Below are 13,578 nucleotides of genomic sequence, written 5' to 3' on the forward strand. Positions count from 1 at the left end.
GTTTTCAAACCCTGACTGATCAGGAGAAGTACGTGCTAAGGGCATTCTCTCCCTACTTTGTGTCACATGATCTAGACTAAAGTCTATGGGGTCATCCAGTTCTCATAGATACACAACAGGGAGTGAAGACTGCAACAATGGGTGTCTTTGATTGGTCGAGATAAGTGGGGGAGTTCAGTGACTCCATAGACTATAAAGGAGTTGAAAACTATTGACATGTCCATGACATGTGTCATTTTTTTTTTTTTTAAGGAGAGTGCCCTTTTAACTCCTTATACTCGTTGGGCAGAGTGCCCTGCATCTGGACCAGCAAGTATTCACCAGGCAGGAGGGATACAGCCTATGTGCAGGTTCCCAGGGTGGGTTTGCCAATGCTCTTTTTAGCACATCTGTAGGTCAGTATCACTGTCAGGTATGCTCTGGGAGGAAGGTCCTGCCTTCTGCCTTTCCTCAGCTAGGTGTCACTATGTCTCACATATTGTAAAGCACAGCTGAAGGAAAAGTATTGTAAAGGGTTAACCATGTATGTGTGATTTCCTGTGAGAGCCACTGTATGCCACTCTAACCAATTTTTGGGCTGTGTACCTCACACTGTTCCCTCCTCTGTCTCCTAACCTATCGTGAGCTACAGTAGGATTAGTATGTTTCTAAAGTATTCCTGCCCAATTAGGTAGCCCTCAGGGGTACTTACACTGAGGTAATGCAAGTTTGGGTGATTTCTCCCAGAGTTTTGAGAGAGTGTGCAGAAATAGAGCTCCTACTGCAGTAACTTCCAGGGCCTAGCCTGGAAGCCGGGTCCCCTGTGTGGGACTTTTATGGAAAGGACTATTCCTTATTTATTCCTAGCATCCTCATCTTAGCGGAGCCTGGCTAGAGTCTAAAGAAGTGAGGCTGCTGTAACCACAAGACAACTCTATCCACGCTGGGTGGCTATTACCTTTTTTTTCTTTCTAAACACTGGAAGAGTCTGCAGGAGGTACTTTAAACGCAAGTGGCTAGATAAGCGCAACTAAAGCCAAAAATTCCACCGCCAAATACTAAATTTCCTAGGGGTCCTCCACCCCACCCCACCCCGACGGCTAGTTCACAAGGTAAGGACTAGTTTCCTGATTGTGTGTCACTCCATGACCCCCGACAGCAATAGGCAGAAGTTTATATCCATGGGTATAAGAACTCCTCTTAAAAGCCCCCACAGCTAAGTACCTTAGGATATGCATAGGGCCACATTCACCATTTACCCCAAACCAGCCATCAGTCCACTATTACTCCTTCAAGTCAGTCTAAAAGTCTGGTAGACAGTAAGGAGAATCTGCATGCAGTATAGATCCAGCCACTAGGGAGGGCTTGTGCACACCCTTCGCAGATTTAAAGCGAATGTAGGTACATTTGCTTTAAGTTTTTCCCATGGATAGAACGCCGCCAGATGTTTTTTTGAACAGCGGCCCGATTCCAAGCTTTCCCACCAAGAACGCCAGTAGTGTTTATCTGAGCATCTCTGCCTGTACTGGGAAGGCTAGGGGCATATGGTCAGGAATTGTCCCAAGAAGTTGGGAAACGCTAATGTCTAGGGCAGGTAGGAGAGGCTGTCCTGGACAATCAAAACAACTCTAATGTGGCCATAACCATCTCCACATAGAAACTAGCATTTTCCATGCTGGCCTACCTGGACACTGGCGCTGCCTGAAACTTCTTAAAGCAGGACTTTGTCTTACCAGTCTACCAGTGAGAGGCCAGAGAGGCCGCTGAATGTCATCTCAGTTAATGGCTCACCTTTACCAGATCTTATGATGTATGCCACTAAACCCCTCAAGCTGCAGATCAGGGCCACCCCAGTATGCCAACTTGGCTCGTGTCTTCAGCAAAAAAAGGAAGCCGAGGCTTAGCCTGCACACCAGCTATATGACTTCCTGATTGACGTTCTTCTAGGAACAACACCTCCTTTGGAGAGAGGGTTTATTCAAAAGTCTGTGTCACCAGCTGGAGTGGGGTTGTTTTTCGTTAAGAAGGACGGGTCACTGTGCCTCTGCATAGATTATTGGAGACTTAACCCGATCATGGTCAAAAACAAGTAGCCACTGCCTCTGCTTCCAGAGCTTTTTGGCTTTATATGGGAAGCAAATATTTTTACCAAGCTGGACCTACAAGGGGCCTACAACCAGATGCGGATTTGACAGGGGGACAAATGGAAGATGGCATTTAATACCCCTGACACGCATCATGAATGCCTTTTGGCTTATATAATGCGCCATTCGTCTTCCAGGTGATTGTAAATGGCGTCTTCTGGGACCTGCTTTATATCTGCGTAGTAGTCTACTTAGATGACATCTTGATCTTCTTCCCGGATATTTGCTCCCACCACAAACATGTGCGCCAGGTCTTGGAGCGTCTACAGCAGAACCATCTATTTGAACAGCTGAGGAAATGCATTTTGGGCATTTAGAAAACATCTTTGCCATTCCTGGGATTTATAAATCTAACCTGGGACTAAAGATGGATTCTGAGAAACTGTCCGCAGTCTTGAATTGGCCCTGTCCACAGGGACTCCGGGCTATCCAGAGATTTGTTGATTTCTACAGGTAATTAATCTCCAACTTCTTAAATTTGGTTTCTCCCATTAGCGCTGCTTTAAATATGCCACTTTGAATGGCGCTGAAGACATCATTGTCATTGCTACTATCCCCATCCTATGCCTGCTCAAAAGAATCCTTTAGTCACAATGCACAATGCACAATGACCTCTGAATTGCTAAGATTCTCACCAATGCCGATTGCTGGGTAGCCACCCGGATGGATCTCCACTGCAAGGACAACATTGCGTTTTTAATAACATCAGTACAGCGTAATAGAAAGATGCAGGAATCCAAGAGAAAGCTTGTAGACATAGTACTGTCTGAGATGGCTCGGTGGGAGCACAAGGCTGAGCAGGAGGTTGTTAACACAGCTGGGCCACCAGCAACACCTTTGAAGGAAGGGTGAGCAAGGCTTCAATGTAGAACACCATTCTCAGTACTACGCAACATCCACCATCACTGTAAGATATGGCACGTGTGAGCAGGAAGCAACATTATAGATATATAGTGGACGAGTATGTGTCAACACATCTCTTGGGGCTAAGTGATGGGTAATCCCCATTCAACATTTGGGTTTCCATATTGGACACCTGACCAGAGCTTGTTTAGTAGCCTATCCACAGCCAATGTGAACAAGCTGCCATTCATTGAAATAGAAAAAAAAGACAGGTGTGGATTATTTCATTATGTATTTCTTTTATTTTTATGGTATTATTTTAAATACTTTCATGCCCCATTATTGTCAGGTCAGTTTTCTTGTTCTTAACCCACTGTTTTCAACCTGTTACCTCTTCCTACACCCATTTTACAGCCACTTCTGTTCCCATTAAATTCGGGTCCCCATTAACGGGTTTTGGGTTCAGGCCTTTTTTTTTTTTTTTAAAGTCCGGCTGAACCTAAAAGTTATCAACACAGAAAGTTTAGCTTTAGCTCTGTGTTCAGCACCACACACAACACATCAAACTCGTCAAATTGAACGTTCCCAGTTGTTCTTGCAACTTCATGTGTTGATAACTTTTGAACTGCAAGAGATATAGTAAATAAGATTCCTGCAATATATTTCTGATATGCTACATATATTATATAGAATAGTTATATATAAAAATAATTCCTTTATTTGTATAGCACCAACTTATTTCACAGCACTTTACATAGCTTGTTGTCACTCAGATTGGCCTAAATTTCAAGTTCATCTACTGTATATATCTATATATGGGAGGAAACCAGAATACACCAATGTGAACACAGGGAGAACATGCAAACATGCAGATATTGTCCTTGGTTGGATGCAAACCCAGGACCCCAGCACTACAAGGCAACCATGTCAACCACTGAGCCGCCACTATACTGCCCTACATTGCAGAGAACTGATGAAGAATGAGAAAAGGATCTTGGGAAAGAGAATGAAGGTTCTGATTATGGAAGCGGTAAGGGCTCTATTAGATGGCTCAACATTTCCCTGTAAGCGAGTGTCGATCTACTAGATCGGTGTTTGCCAAGCGACCCTATACACTACTATAATGCATGAGGGCTAGATATATATTGTATATATACAGTATGTCCATGCAGCCTTTATTTATACATGAAAAATAATATGTTTATTCTTACCTATTCTTCCCTATTGTCCTGCAGCCTTTTGCTTGTGTTCCCTGTTCACCACCGGAGCTTCTTCACTGACAGCAATCCAAAGGAAGGTTCTCGCAGGGACATTTTACCAAAAGATATGGATGACAAAACAACCTAGACAGTAGCAGAAATGTTGTTGAATTGTTTTCTGAATGCTACCTTTATAGCTGTATTGCTTAGACTGTATATTATAGGATTAAAGAGGGGAGTTATAACAGTATAGAACAAGGAGAGGGTTTTCTTTATACTTCCCCGGTCTGGAAATAAGTAGATGCTGATGATTGAGGCATATAACATGGACACCACGGCCAGGTGAGAGCTGCAGGTGTAGAAGGTCTTGTGCCTCCTGGTCACAGAGGGGATCTTCAGAATGGTGATGATGATATACACATAAGAAATTATAATCAAGATCATTGGGCATACTACCATGGGTATAACCAGAAGTATGCTTACTAGTTTTAACATGAATGTGTCTGAGCAGGAAAGTTCAAGTAATGGGTCAAAATCACAAAAGAAATGGTCAATGATATTTGGTCCACAGGACCACAAATGACCGAAGAACACAGAAAACATCACCACCATGGAAATAACGACCAGCCAGCACAAGAGAACGATTTGAAGACAGAACTTAAAGTCCATGATGGAGGAGTAGTGTAGAGGGTTACAGATGGCTTGATACCGGTCATAGGACATCACCGTCAGGAGAAGACACTCCAATGCTTCAGCCCCTAAAAATAAATGATATTGTATCATACAGCTGATAAAAGATACAGAACTCCCTTCGTAAAGCACGACTCGAAGCATGACTGGAACTATGGTGGTGGTGAGCAGAAGGTCTAAAAAGGAGAGCTGTGTGAGGAAGAAGTACATGGGGGAGTGAAGGGATCGGCTGTAGGACACCACCACAATGATCAGGAGGTTCCCACAGACAGTCGCACAGAACATAATCAGAAGCAGAAGAAAGACCAAAGTCTTAAAACTGTGAAGACCTTGAAACCCTAAAAGATGTATATTGGTCACAAGACTGATGTTGGTGAATCGCATATTCTGTAAAGAAAAGGAAATAAGCTAAAGAGGTCAACAATCATCTCTAGGGCTCACAATACATGGCCTGGTACTCTCCATTTCTTGAGTTCTTGGTTTCCCCTTGTAAAAAGTGCAGTACATTGTTTTTCAGGTAGGTTTATTCCTGTTGATAAATTTCACACAATAAAAATGAGAAAAACATGAACATAATGCAAGCTGGAAAAACAGGCATGTAGCCATGTATTATGTGTCTTCAAGGGGAACTCAAGCCCATCCTTTTTCGTAACATTCTCATAGAACGTTGTAGCTTCTGTTACAGAGGAACAGGACAAGAATAGCAAGTTTATCACTTGTCCTCCTCTTTATATAGAGTAGATGACAGATTACACAAGCGGCAGAGAGAAACCTAAGAGATTGTGTCTCGGGTCCCTTGAGGAACAATCTACAAGTGTATACAATATTTATGATGAATTACTATGAAACATATCAGATATAAGAAAATGTGCTAACCCCAACATTAATTTGGTTCCAAAAAATGGAAATTATTTATCAAAAAAACTTGACAGTATCACTTTAACCCCTTAAGGACAGAGCCTGAAATGGCCTTAAGGACAGAGACAAATTTTATGAATATGACCAGTGTCACTTTATTCATTAAAGTGTCACTGTCGTGAATTTTTTTTTTGCAGAAATCAATAGTCCAGGCGATTTTAAGAAACTTTGTAATTGGGTTTATTATCCGAAAAATGCATTTTTATCATGAAAAAGCAGTTTGAAGCTCTCCCCCCTGTCTTCATTGTTCTCCTATGGAGAGAGCTAAAGAAAAGACCAAAACAGGACAACAAAGAGTTAATCTACAAATCCCTCACGGGATATCTCTACTGACCATCACCAGTGACTTGTCTGAGCTCCGATTACAGCTGTCACCCAGCTCTGTGCCTGTAATCCTCTGTTATCTGCTCTCTGCTGCCGGCTACCTCCCTCCTTCCTCCTCCCCCCTCCCCTCTCCCTAGAACAGACAGGGGACGTCTCCTGCAACAAGTCACAATTTTCAGATTTTTCAGAGTGGATGAAAAAGAGGAAGGAGGGGGGGGACCTGGGAAAAGGCTTTTTACATGCAGATAATGGCAGATTTGGCTAATAAACCCAATTACAAAAGTTTCTTAAAATCGCCTGGACTATTGATTTCTGCAAAAAAAAAAAATACGACAGTGACTCTTTAATAACTTGGAATGCTTTTACCTATCCGGCTGGTTCTGAGATTGTTTTCTCGTGACATATTGTACTTCACATTTCTTGTAAATTGTAGTCGATAATTATAACAAATCTTTATGAATAAAATCAAAATAACGTGAACAATTGTGAAAAAATGCATTTTTCCAAATTTGACACTTTTTTGCTTATACAGAAAATGGTTATACCACATACTGTATATTATATATTAAATAGCATTAGCAACATGTCTACTTTATGTTGGCGGCATTTATTAAACTATCTTTCATTTTTTTTAGACAATAGAAAGCTTAAAACATAAGCAGCAAATTTCCAAATTTTCTGTAAAATTTCAAAATCAGATATTTTTAGGGACCTGTTCGGGTATAAAGTGTATTTGAGGGGACTATATGTTAGAAAGCCCCACAAAGCACCCCATTTCAGAAACTGCACCCCCCACACTCTGCAAAAGCACATCCAGAAAGTGTTTTAACCCTTTAGGGGAGTCACAGAAATAAAAGCTAAGTGTGTAAGAAATTAGAAAATTTAAATTTTCTGTGCAGAGATTTTATTGTAATCCAATATTTTTCATAATTATAAAGCTATTACCAGAGAAATGCACCCCAATAATTATTTCCCAGTTTCTGAAGTTTATAGAAATACCCCATATGTGGCCCTATTGCGCTATTTGACACAACCACAAGCCTCAGATACAAAGGAGCTCCTAGTGAATTTCAACGCCTCTGTTATACTTGGTCATTTTTGACTGTACCACTTCAGGTTGGCAGAGGCTCTGGGGTGCCAAAACATAAAAAACACCCCTAAAGGGACACCATTTAGAAAACTACACCCCTCAAGGAATGTAACAAGTAATGCGGTGACCCCACAGGTGCTTCACAGATTTTCCGAACAATATGGCGTGAAAAAAAGAAAAAAGTTTTTTTTACACTAAAACGTTGTTCTAGCCTTCAATTTTTCATTTTCACAAAGGGATAAAAGGAAAAATAAAAACACAAAACGTGTAGCGCAGTTTCTCCCGAGTACAGAAATACCCCACATGTGGACATAAAGTGCCAAGCGGGCGCAGGACGAGCCTCCAAAGGGAAGGAGCGCCAACTGGCTTTTGGAAACTGGATTTCACTGGAATGGATTTCAAGGGCCATGTCGCATTTACAGAGCCTTCGTGCTGCCAAGACACTGGAAACCCCCCACAAATGACCCCATTCTGGAAACTACACCCCTCAAGGAATCTAACAAAGGGTGCAGTAAGCATATGGACCCCACTGGTGACGGGCACAAATGTGGAATAATATGACGTAAAAGGGAAAATTTTCAATTTTTTACTTTCATGGCACAAATGTGCCCATCATCAAGGGGTCCATATCCTCACTTCACCCCTTGTTAGATTCCTTGACGGGTGCAGTTTCCAGAATGGGGTCAATTGTGGGGGGTTTACAGTGTTTTGGCAGCATGAGGGCTCTGTAAATGCGACATGGCGTTCATCATCCATTCTAGCCAAATCCAACCTCCAAAATCCAAATGGCGCTCCTTCCCTTGAGAGGCTTGCCCTGTGTCCACATGGCGCCTCATGTCCATATGTGGGGTATTTACGGACTCGGGGAAATTGCTCTACACATTTTTTTTCTCTTTTCAATCCAAGGCTAGACCAACATTATAGTGTAAAAAATGTAATATTTCATTTTTACGCCACATTGTTCCACATTTGTGCCCGTCACCAGTGGGGTCCATATGCTCACTACACCCCTTGTTACATTCCTTCAGGGGTGTAGTTTCCATAATGGAGTCACTTGTGGGGGATTCCAACTGTCTTGGCAACACAGAGGCCTTTTGAATGCAACATGGCCCCTCGAAATCCATTCCATCCAAATCCAGCCTCCAAAAGCCAAATGGCGCTCCTTCCCTTTGGAGGCTTACCCTGCACCCGCATGGCACTTTATGTCCACATGTCGGGTATTTCCGTACTCAGGGGAAATTTCACTAGACATTTTGTGTTTTTTTTTTATCTTTTAGCCCCTTGTGAAAATGAAAAAATCATGACAAGATCAATGATTTAGAGTAAAAATTTTAAAAAAATTACACTAAATGTAGCCTTGATTTTTTCCATTTCCACAAAGGGTTAAAAATAAAATAAATGCAAAACATGTAGGGTAATTTCCCCTGAGTACAAAAATACCCCACATGTGGGCATAATGTGCCATATGGGCACAGGGCAAGCCACCAAAGGGACAGAGCGCCATTTAGAGGCTGGAATGGAGGATGGAGGCCGTGTTGCAATTACAAAGCTCCTGTGCGGCTAGAACAGTAGAAACCCCCCACAAGTGACCCCATTCTGGAAACTAGACCCCTCTAAGGAATCTAACAAGGGGTGCAGTGAAGATATGGACCCCACTGGTGATGGGCACATGTGTAGAACATGTGGTGTGAAAATAAAAAATACAATTTTTTTTCATTTTCACGTCCCAAATGTTGCCGTCACCAGGGGGCCATATCCCCGCTGCCCCCCTTGTAAGATTTCTTATGGGGTGTAGTTTCCAGAATGGGGTCACTTGTGGGGGGTTTCTACTGTCCTGGCCACACAGAGGCTTTGTAATTGCATCATGGCCTCCTCTAATGGGAATGGTGGCCATACCTATTTAGCTGGGGAAAAGGGACAATTCTAATTTATTTGGGGGTATTAGGCCAATTATTAGTTTATAAGGTTGAAAATGACAGGTGTCCATCAAATTCAACCTGGCAAAAAACCCTCGTGAGGCAGACGACAGTAGCCTAATCATAGGGAAAAAAATCCTTCCCGACTCCATAATGGCGATCAGAATAATCCCTGGATCAATGTGACCCCTGAAATAGGAATAAGGGACAGAATTTAGAAAATGTAGAACTCCAATGACGTGTGGTGCACCTTGAAGCAATCCAGTATGCAGAGGCCGGGGTGATCATGACAGGTGTCACACTGGAAAATGGCGTCCTTCCTGATCCCCCTGTTACCCCACACTCTGCACTTCTTCTGGGGTCTCCCTTCCTCCAGTGTAGGGGACGTCACCTGGAAAATGTTGCCCTGGTGCGATACGGGGTCATTGATATCCAGAAGCGCTGGGTCCGCTCCATGCAGTGGCGTAGCTATAGGGGTCGCCATGGCGACCGGGCCCCTACGCTAGGGGGGCCCGCAGGGCCCCCCTTGCCACTTCCTCCTGTGCTCCCCCAATCCCTCCGTGCAGTTAAATGACCGCGGCTGCCGGACCTCTTTAAGTCCAGTCTCTCCTACTTGACAAAGGGGCAATTTATGCCTCGAAACGCGTTGTTTATGAGACCATTAAAATTCATCGATTTACTTCATCAAACCTGAAGCCGTGAAGCGCCGTCATTCTGGCTCCTGTGGTCCCCGCCTACCCCGAGGATCCGACACTTCATCTACCATTCTCCATTCCCTGATCTCCTGGCTTGGGATCTCGGCATCTACCCTTGGAGCCTGGCTGCTACGGCTACTACCTCTCTCTTCACTGATGCATACAGGTGTTGTGTTCTTAGCAAAACACCATCAGGTGAGCAGTTTTATTATCAGCTTGTTCGACCTACAATCTGTTGTTTACATTATCACCCTATGGCGCCCTTTCCACTTTTTTGGATGGACGATGGAATCCGTCCGTGCATAGAATGGAGTCTATGACACTGGTGGAGACGCGCCTCCATCAGTCCGCCGGCGGGTGCCAGCTGCGGAATGGACAAAGGGTTATCCTTCGCCATTCCGCAGTGTGCACGTACCCTAAATCTGTAAGAGTACCCTGAGGTACGCTCACAGAGTTTGGAGAATTTCACGCCATACCGTCATCTCTTATTGGGACGGTACTAACGGAAAAAACTTGTCTGGGGGGGCAGCGTACGCTACGCTACCCCCCAGACACGTCACTGGATGATTAGTATGAATGGAGGAAAAGAGGATCCCCCCATTCATCCTCACTGGCTGTTTCGATGTCGGAGGCAATAATAACGTATGCGTCCGAAACCGAAAACACGCCGGGGGCCACTTTTATATGGAGATTGGTATATGGGGTATGTAGTGGTGTAGTGTCAAACTTTATTCAATGTAGTGTAGTGTGTTGTAATGTAGTGTTTTTTACGTGTTTTTTTACAATAAGTATAAAAAAAAAAACCTAAGCCAAAAATGGTGTTGCCGATAAATGCCGCACTTATGTGCGGCACTTATCAGCAGACCGTGGCAGTCGTCAGCACGGGGGGTGTTAACCACCCCCCGTGCCGAGAAGCTAAGATGGCCTGCTATGATTTATAGCAGGCCATCTTCCCCGATCACTGTGTGTGATTATGTTTAATTATTCCCATTCCCATCCCATCCTTTATCCCAATAGTCTAGTCATGTATATAGAGTGACAGATGTCCCACCCAAATCCAGTCATTATGCGGTGTCCCAGAACCTGTGTGTCACTGCTTTCCGTGTATGTATGTACTTTAGGTTGGCACTGAGTATATGTATATTACAGGGTAATATATGGGAAGGTCCATACTGCTTTTTGGCAACAAGATGGCAATAACTATTTGTCACAACAGAGAGCACAGTGTATGCTATGGGGTTATTTGATTATTAACACTTGTAAGTGCCTGAGAGGAAGTTTGCCAGTCACCTCCCTAACTCTGGGCCTAGCACAGGCCTGCAATATTTTTTCCTCCTGTCTTTCTCTGTTAGATACTGTGGTATCACAGGCTGCTTTATACCAATAGAAAAAAGTCCTCAACCTCTAGTTATAAGTCTGGTGTGGTGGAGCAAGCCATGTGCTTAGTTTTTCTCTTTTTCAATAGCTTTTATTAAGAATATTTCAAGAAGTTTTTACAACAGTGCAATTCTGTGTACATCAAAACAAATAAAAGAAAAATAAAAGTGCATGCTTTAGATCAGGGGTCCTCAACTGGCGGACCACGGACCGCGGAGTCCAGGGGGCCGGACCGCGGAGGCCAGCTGTCCGGCCCCCTGGTCAGACCTCCTAACCGCCCCGGATCCGGTCCGTCCCGCTCCCCACCGCACTGCCTCCCGCCCCATAGGCGTACTGTCCTTAGATGTCAGTACGCCTGTGGGGCTGGGGGCAGTGTCGGTCCGGCCCCCGGCTGATACGCGCTCTGGGGATGTCCCGGAGATTCCCCAGCAGAGCGCGCACCACAGACCTCAGTGTACGCTGCCGGCCTGTCCTTCCCGGAAGTGCAGGCCGGCGGCGTACGCTGAGGTCACTGATGCACGCTCTGCTGGGGAATCCCCGGGACATCCCTACAGAGCGCGTATCAGCCGGGGGCCGGACCGACGGGAGGAGAAGACAGCCGCAGCGGGGAACGAGGTGCTAGGTGAGTTGTTTTTGTTATTTTTTTTTTCTGTCTGGGGGCATCTACAAGGGGAGAGTGCACAGGTGGACTATATACTACAGGGGGGACCTCACAGGGGGCTATATACTACTGAGGGGGCTATATACTACTGGGGGGAGCGCACAGGGGGCTATATACTACAGGGGGTACCTCACAGGGGGCTATATACTACTGAGGGGGCTATATACTACTGGGGGAGCGCACAGGGGGTTATATACTACAGGGGGGACCTCACAGGGGCTATATACTACAGGGGGAAAGCACAAGGGGGGCTATATACTACTGGGGGGAGAGCACAGGGGCGCTATATACTACTGGGGGGAGCTCACAGGGGGCTATATACTACAGGGGGACAGCGCATGGGGGGGCTATATACTACAGGGGGAGCTCACAGGGGGCTATATACTACAGGGGGGAGCTCACAGGGGGGCTATATACTACTTGGGGGGAGCTCACGGGGGCTATATACTACTGGGGGGAGCTCACAGGGGGCTATATACTACAGGGGGAGAGCACAGGGGGGCTATATACTACTGGGGGGAGCTCACAGGGGGCTATATACTACTGGGGGACAGCGCACAGGGGGCTATATACTACAGGGGGAGAGCGCACAGGGGGGCTATATACTACTGGGGGGAGCTCACAGGGGGCTATATTCTACAGGGGGAGAGCGCACGGGGAGGCTATATACTACTGGGGGGAGCTCACAGGGGGCTATATACTACAGGGGGAGAGCGCACAGGGGGGGCTATATACTACTGGGGGAGCAACAGGGGGCTATATACTACTGAAGGAGAGCGCACAGGGGGGGCTATACACTACTGGGGGAGCAACAGGGGGGCTATATACTACCAGGGCAGTCACCCCCTTTGTACCTAATATCAAAGGCCTGGTGAGAGAGAAAAAAATGCCAATTTTCCCGCTAATAAGCAGCAATTCTGTATATAAATAGTTGAACGTTTGTGACAAAGTAACAAAACACGTTTCCTACTGATGTTCAGCTCGGACCTTCACCTGACAATAGACCCCGGTAAGTGGACCTTCACTAAAAGTTGTTGAGTACCCCTGCTGTAGATGATATATTACATAATCATGAGCGAAAATCGTGTCCAGCAGGCTACCTTAACCTGGCAGCAACCAACAAGCCAGACAAAGGAACAGTTAAACAAATAACAGTGTTAGAAGTCCCACCAAGAGTCCAACAATCCTGTAGAAAATAAGTTGGTTAACCAGATATAATGGTGCTATATGATGTTATTAATATAGTGAAAATTATATATGAGAATCGCAAAAGCCTAACTCGTGGTAGAGGAGAGGTAGGCCTCAGGCTTTAAAGTAAGGCAACTTACGCCAAGGTTTCCAGATTGAGTTAAATTTGTCTATATGGTCGGAACCTCGGCCAATAATTTGGTCATAATGAAAGGTTTCATTCACTGTGTCCACAAATTCCTGTATGGCCATCGATTTCCAATGTCGAGTTAGTACTATTTTAGCCTGTATGAGAAGTAGGCTGGTTAATGACCAGTATATTTTAGGAATAAGATGGAAGTGTAAGAATAGGAGGGCAGATTGAGGAGTTGTTGGCACTGGGTAGGGTATGTATTGTTTGTATTACAGAATAACATGAATTCCACAAGTGTTGTGCATGAGGGCATGTCCACAGGATATGGAGCAGTGTATCTGTAGAGCCACATCTCCTCCAACATGTATCTGTGGCATCCTGATATATATGAACTAGGCGGTCTGGGGTAAGTAGTAGTGTC

At 44.8% G+C, this 13,578-nt stretch overlaps 1 protein-coding gene across 1 annotated transcript; it reads right to left on the reverse strand.

The window, feature by feature from the left end:
- Positions 1 to 3,475: 3,475 nt before the first annotated feature.
- On the reverse strand, positions 3,476 to 7,596 carry LOC138786025 (olfactory receptor 11L1-like). The gene is made up of 3 exons (XM_069962645.1): positions 7,486 to 7,596; positions 4,444 to 5,242; positions 3,476 to 3,591 (listed from the first exon to the last, which is right to left on the reverse strand). The coding sequence occupies exons 1-3, from the start codon at positions 7,594 to 7,596 to the stop codon at positions 3,476 to 3,478; spliced, it is 1,026 nt and encodes a 341-aa protein (XP_069818746.1).
- Between the last annotated feature and the right edge of the window lie 5,982 nt (positions 7,597 to 13,578).

This window comes from Dendropsophus ebraccatus, chromosome 1 (assembly GCF_027789765.1).
Source record: "Dendropsophus ebraccatus isolate aDenEbr1 chromosome 1, aDenEbr1.pat, whole genome shotgun sequence".
NCBI classification, from domain to species: Eukaryota; Metazoa; Chordata; class Amphibia; order Anura; family Hylidae; genus Dendropsophus; species Dendropsophus ebraccatus.